This window comes from Charadrius vociferus, unplaced genomic scaffold (genome assembly GCF_000708025.1).
Source record: "Charadrius vociferus isolate BGI_N301 unplaced genomic scaffold, ASM70802v2 scaffold39, whole genome shotgun sequence".
Taxonomy (NCBI): Eukaryota; Metazoa; Chordata; class Aves; order Charadriiformes; family Charadriidae; genus Charadrius; species Charadrius vociferus.
The window spans coordinates 2,967,301-2,974,024 of record NW_009650188.1 but is presented as its reverse complement, the minus strand read 5'-3'; the positions used below and the strand labels follow the sequence as shown (position 1 = coordinate 2,974,024).

The 6,724-nt window shown below is 52.0% G+C and overlaps 1 protein-coding gene across 1 annotated transcript; it reads left to right on the top strand.

Annotated features, from left to right (window-relative positions):
• Positions 1-244: 244 nt before the first annotated feature.
• Positions 245-6,297, top strand: LOC104293404 (dimethylaniline monooxygenase [N-oxide-forming] 3-like). The gene is made up of 8 exons (XM_009892909.1): positions 245-376; positions 2,271-2,459; positions 2,776-2,938; positions 3,784-3,926; positions 4,042-4,241; positions 4,369-4,727; positions 5,207-5,279; positions 5,958-6,297. Exons 1-8 carry the CDS (start codon positions 245-247, stop codon positions 6,295-6,297), a joined length of 1,599 nt encoding a protein of 532 aa, XP_009891211.1.
• The last annotated feature ends 427 nt before the right edge of the window (positions 6,298-6,724 follow it).

The following is a 6,724-nucleotide window of genomic DNA, read 5'->3' as shown; positions in this document are numbered from 1 at the left end:
TGAGAGAGCCCCTGGGTACCGGGGAAAGCTCTTCCACCCTGCCCAAAACTCTTACGCCCATACGGGAAGCAGGTGAGCAAGGATCAGCAAGGAACCCCCTGGCTTATTTAAGGAGCTGGGGGAATTGTGCTGGGGAGGAGGTGCTCTGCTCCTGTGGGGCATTGCTGGGGGCTACAGACCCACCTGGGTGAACGTGCCTGGCTGGTCTTGGCTCTGCCATGTTCCCCCCCCCAGGCAGGACAGCATGGTGCGGCGTGTGGCAGTGGTGGGCGCGGGTGTCAGCGGGCTGGCAGCCATCAAATGCTGCGTGGAAGAAGGGCTGGAGCCCACCTGCTTCGAGCAGAGCGAGGACGTCGGGGGTCTCTGGCGCTACACGGTGAGTGTTTTTGGCTGCTTGGTTTCAGAGCTGACTGGGGAAACTTGTGTCCTCAGGGCTGGGAGGCTGCATCCTGTGTGCCTGCACCCACTTGCTCTGCTCTGATGGCTGCAGGTGGGAGGGCTTGGTGGGTTCAATACAGGTCCTTCGCCCCTCTCCCTTACCCTGGGGACAGCCTGCTTGTCCCTTGGCTTGCTGAGCCAAGTCCCCTCTGAACCACCAGCCCCTCTCCTTTGGGGACGGAGGGAACCACCAGCTTCTCCTGAGCTAAGGGGCTGCAAAACACTTGGCGCTGCTTTGAGGACGTGCTCCCATTCCCCTCAAAGCCCATGGAGATAGGGACATCTCTGAAATGCAGGTCTTCAAGCCCTGCAGAAGTCTCCCTGTGGGACAGCCAGTTGTCACCACCCCAGCTTGGGGAACATTTGCTGCTGCTCAGTGTAGCTCTCAGCATGCTTTTACATAGAGGCCATGCACCGTGGAGCCGAAAAGCAACCCAAATGAATAGTCAGAGGGTCAGACCCAGAGCCATCTCGTGCCACTTGCCCACCCACTGGCAGGCTGGGGCCAAAGGATTAATTCGGGGTGGGATTGCGGTTGCAGGAGCAGCTCAAGGTGTCCTTAGGGAGAGGAATTGAGCCCCTGTGAGTTAAACCCTGGGGCAGAGGGGAGGGCAGAAAACTTGTTCTGGATTATCTGAAACATTCGACTCATGTAAAATATGGATCACATGGTTTTGGTCTTTTCTGGGGAGGGCTCCAGCAAATTCCTTCAGAAAGTTTGGCAATACTTTTTGATATTTATAATGGAGAATTTCAGAACAGTATCACCACTGAGGAGAAAAGTCAAAAGCACTTTAACTCCTCTGTTTTTTCAGTTTGGTGGGTTTCAGTTGTTTGCGGTTTTTTTCTTTTATTGGAAGTTAGTAAGAATTTGGCCAACCCAAATATGAATTTTTCAGTGCAGAAACCCCTCTGCATTTTTCCCAGCTCTGTCCTGGCATCAAAGCTATCGGGGAAGGGAAACACATTACCTGTGTTTCATGCTGTTAAGTGCCAAGTGTCAGGGCAGACATAGCAGATGACCCCCTGACAGGGACAGGGTGATGCGTGGGGCTGGCCATTTTGGGCAGGACTGGACCAGACCAGCCTGGGCCCCATTGCATGCATGATGGTCTTGGGAATTTTGGCAGATCCCCCATGTCCTGCCCTTCCAGATGTCAGCAGGACTCTGGCCAGCTGGCCTGGGCACTGCTGGGTGGTAGGCACAAGCCTCCATCCACGTCCCATGCCAGATCTGCCCTACGGTTGCATAAAGCATGGGCAGCTGAGATGCTGTGCCAAAGCAAACGTGCCCAGCCGGGCTCCTGCCTTCACTTATGCAATCACCAAGACCATGTACACAAGGGAACGATGTCCAGGTGCACCTGCGGAATTTTGGAAGCTTTACAGGCAGACCAGGAGGAAGCTGGCTGGGCACTGGTAGGTCCCACATTATTTGTCTCCTGTGATATTTTGCACGTGTCCATGTGCACGAGTGTAGCTGTGTCCCACCCAACCTCCTGATGCTTTCTGGATGTGCAGCGGAGAGGCTCTGTCATGGACCTTCCACAGTCCCTTCCCCTGAGGTTTCCACTTTCCCTGGTAGGTGCAAATGTAACCAGCTCCTAAATGCCTTGAGTGATGCAAACCCTCCTCCTGGCCTGTTAGAACACTTCTGTGCTCATAGGGGCTTTTTTAGTTATTGCATTTGATGGCTTTGCACTTTTCTCTGGCTCCAGCCTGGAGGTGGATGTCTGGGGGTGATGGTATCTGGAGGAACTGATGCAGGGCTCCGGGACAGGCGGGGGTCATTTCCCCCCTAATGGGACACAACCACACTCCTCTCCCTCCAGGACAAAGCAGAGGAAGGCAGAGCCAGCATCTACCGCACTGTCTTCACCAACTCCTGCAAGGAGATGATGTGTTACCCTGACTTCCCTTTCCCCGACGACCACCCCAACTACATGCACAATGCCAGGCTCCAGCACTACATCTGCAAGTATGCTGAGCACTTCAACCTGCTCCGGCACATACGGTTCAAGGTAAAAAGCCTGGAGTGAAGAGGGGCAGTGAGTAGCAGGGGGACCTGGGAAGGAGGGACATTGCATCCGTGCCCAGGTCCCCCTGCCGCAGGGAAAATTCTGGGACAAAATATGCTGGGGAAAAAAAAACCCTCCTGGTTTTGTTAAAGCAGGTGTCATCAGGTTCCCTCTTTGTACACTCCCCAGAGCTGCCAGCATGAAATCACAGGAGCAAACATCCCTGGGCTCCCTGGGACCTCTGAATCCCACTGACTCCCTAAACCTCTCAGTCTGCTCTGCGGACACCCATGGATCTCTTTCTTTTGTTTCCTTTAAGACCCTGGTCACCAAGGTTAAAAAACGCCCAGACTTTTCCATGACGGGGCAATGGGAGGTGGTGACCCAGAGAGATGGGAAGGAAGAGACAGCGGTTTTTGATGCTGTTATGGTTTGCTCTGGGCATCATGTCTACCCTAACCTCCCCATTGAGGAATTCCCAGGTAAGCTGCATGTGTGGAATATGCAGGCACACAGCTGGGCAAATACCTTCCTTCACAATGTTCTTCCCTGCAAAAAATGCCTTTTCAGCATTAAAAGGAGAGGAATATTTTGGGGGATGGGGGTCCGTTCAGGAAATCAAAACCTATCTTTTTTAAGAAAAAAGACTCAGTATCCAGACTATATCAAAGCAGGGACAATGCTAATCTTTCCCAGGGGAAAAAAAAAAAAAAATAGGCTGTTTTACTTTAACAGAAGGTTTTTCATAAAAGGATTTTGTAAAACACTTTTCTTTGGCATTTTCCCATGATTTCTAGTACAAATGTTATGCATGTTACCTGATAGCCATTGCCTCTCTGTACTGGCACAGCATTGGGAAAAGCTTTCTCTCTGGCAAGAAATATTTGGTGCTGGGGGGGTCTGTTTGGAGGACAAGGGCTCGAGGCAAATCCTTTGCCATCTTCTCTTTTAAAAATGAAAGCTGCTTCCCTGTGACTTACTACCGCAAGGATATAAAGCCACACCGAGGGGATGGAGTGTGGCTGTCCAGGTGCCTCGGGGCAATGTTGGGGTTGCGATAGTACCCTTTTGGGGTACAGAAATACCATGCAAAGGTATTCTGTGCTTGCATACTTTTTCTCTTTAAATATTGAATGAACCCAGAAACAAATCCCATTCGACTACGGGTTTGCAGCATCCCTCTGTGTACAGGAGGCATCTGTTACTGTGAGAAACACTCAAATGGATTCCCCAGCAGCATCTGTGGGAAGGGGAGATCCCCAGGCCAGCACAGCCTCTCCTTTTAATTCCTGGGGTAAATTATGACCCTTCCTGTTCTCCTTCTCAGGAATACAGAAGTTTAAAGGCTGTTACTTCCACAGCCGAGAGTACAAGGAGCCAGAGAAGTTCAGAGGGAAGAAGGTGCTTGTGATAGGCTTGGGCAACTCTGGCTGTGACATTGCTGTGGAGCTCAGCGCTGTGGCGTCGCAGGTACAGGGGCCTACACCAGAGCCACTGGGCAAGGGGGTGGGGGGCATCTGTTCAAGCACTTGCCACCGCATGCATGAGACAGGGGCAGCTCACCCCTTCCTGGCTGTCCCCCCAGGTCTACCTGAGCTCCCGAAGTGGGTCCTGGGTGATGAGCCGCGTCTGGGACAATGGCTACCCCTGGGACATGCTGGTCATCACTCGTTTCCGGACCTGGCTGGGGAACATCCTCCCTAGGGCACTCAGCGACTGGCTGTATGTGAGAGGCATGAACCGGTTCTTCAAGCATGAGAACTTTGGCCTCATGCCACTGAACAGGTATGCACAGGGCCATCTATCCCCAAAACCCCCGGGGTGTTGGTTTTGGATGGGGCTGGACCATGCCTATCCTGGGCCAGCAGCAGAAGCCACCTCTGTGACAGCGCCACCACGTTTGCCCTTGCAGAACTTCCCGCAAGGAGCCGGTGTTCAATGACGACCTCCCAAGCCGCATTGCCTGCGGCGTGGTGGTGATGAAGCCGAACGTGAAGGAGTTCAGAGAGACATCTGTCTTGTTCCAAGATGGGACTGTGCAGGATGACGTTGACGTGGTTGTCTTTGCCACTGGTTACAGTTACTCCTACCCTTTCATGGAGGATAATTCCATCATCAAAAGCAGGGACAATCAGGTCACACTCTACAAAGGCATCCTCCCTCCTCAGCTCGAGAAGCCAACCATGGCAGTCATTGGACTAGTCCAGTCCCTTGGACCCATTATCCCAACAGCGGACCTCCAGTGCCGCTGGGCAGTCAAGGTGTTTCAGGGTAGGTAGATGTGCACGGACTAGGCGAAGCTCTAATTTCTGTTAATGGGAAGTAGCCTTTCCCAGCAGCAATGTGCAGGTTGAAACTGAAAATCAGGCCTGAGTGCCAAGGAACACAACAGGTTTTGCCCAGAAATACGTATTACTACCAGTAATAGTAATGGGTTCTCCATGTGATGGGCTGTCTTGCACAATGGGAGAAGGTCACTTTTCAGCCCACTGCAGATAGCAATGAGTTCCCTGTGGTGGGGCTGCCTTGGGGAGAAGAGCGTCTTGGGCATCACTACACAACTGGAAGGACAGAGGAGCCAGTGTTGTCACATCCACATCCACACCCAAGCTTGACACAAGCCCAGATCTTGACACCAAAGGGAAGAGAGGCACCCAAGGGCTCAGCTGATCCCTGTAAACCCCACCTGCTGCAGGAGGGATCTCCTGGGCATCATCTCCCTTTGCTGATGCTCTTCCTGCTCTTTCCAGGGCAGTGCACGCTCCCCCAAGTCAGCGAGATGATGGATGACATTGATGAGAAGATGGGGAAGAAGCTCAAGTGGTAAGTACAGCTCATGGGACTCCTGTGCTCACAGAAGAGCCCTGCCATCACCTCAGCCCCAAGTGAGCTGGATGCAGGCACTGCGGAGGCCTGAATCAGGCAAGTTCAGGTGGAAAATTCAAGATGGAAAGATTTTCTGCCTGAAAATGCTCATTTGCCATCACTGAGCGTTATCAGGCCAAAAAAGCACTTCTCATTCACACACAATCAGGGTGAGGCCCCAGCAGAAACAGAACACTTCCATCATTAGTCTTCAAAGTGACACTTTTTCGTTTCATAAAGCCCATGAAAGTGCCTTGCTTTCTCCCTCTCTGAGTCTATCTGATATTGTAGTGAAGCAATCATTTAAAAATATGAATATAATCAGTGAAAGCTGAACCTGTTCCAAGCAATGTTTTCTTTTGTTTTTAGAAACCGTTGCATTGTAGGAAGTTTCAAAACGCAACGTTTTCTTGTGAGCCAGATTCCTCCACTAGCAGCAGCAATGATGCATGTCCCCTGGAGCTGTGGCCACCAGCCAGCTCCGCTCCTCAGATTTGGTGGGGGAGAACAGAGGACAGATTCTGCCTTCACTGTGCTTAAAGAAATAAATAAAAACAATTAAAAAAAAAAAGGGGGGGGGAGGGTGACATGACACCTAAATCAGCCCTTCTTTTTCCTCTTCTCTCTCCCCCAAAGGTATGGGAACAGCACCACGCTGCAGACAGATTATATCACCTACATGGATGAGCTGGCCTCAGCCATCGGCGTGAAGCCCAATGTGCTGAAGCTCCTGCTGACGGACCCGCAGCTGGCCCTGAAGGTCATCTTCGGCCCCTGCAGCCCCTACCAGTTTCGGCTGATGGGCCCGGGGAAGTGGAGCGGGGCCAGAAAGGCCATCCTCACCCAGTGGGATCGAACACTGCAAGCCACGAGGACGCGCATCACCCCCACCACCCCCACCACCTTCCCTTGCCTGACAGTGCTGGGGGTGCTGTTCCTCCCACTCCTCCTCCTCCTCGCTGCTCTTTACTGCTAGGGGACCCCAGGGGGATGTGGCAAGGACAGGGAGGGATGAAGGAGTACTGAGCTGTGTGCGTGCATGGGATACTTTCTCCCACTGGGCAATGTGTGCTGCTGCCCTGCTCATTACCCTGAAAATAATTCATCAAGAGATCCCTAGAAAATAGCATTGATTAAATTAAGAGCAATCTCCACACCTGGTAAATTTGGGAGGTTTCCCAACTGGGGCTAGGAAAGAGTATAAATACCCACCCCAGTAAGTAATGTTGGTTATTTTGCCCTTCCAAATGTGTTCAAGTAGTGGTGCATTACTACAAGTCTCTGAATCTTGCCCTGTCTACTGTCTCTTTTTCCTGTGGAAAGCTGGAGTCAACATGTTTGGTTTTTTGAGAAAAGTTTTGGTGTCGAGCTTGTGCTCTGGGTAAAAAGACCTTGCCTGAATC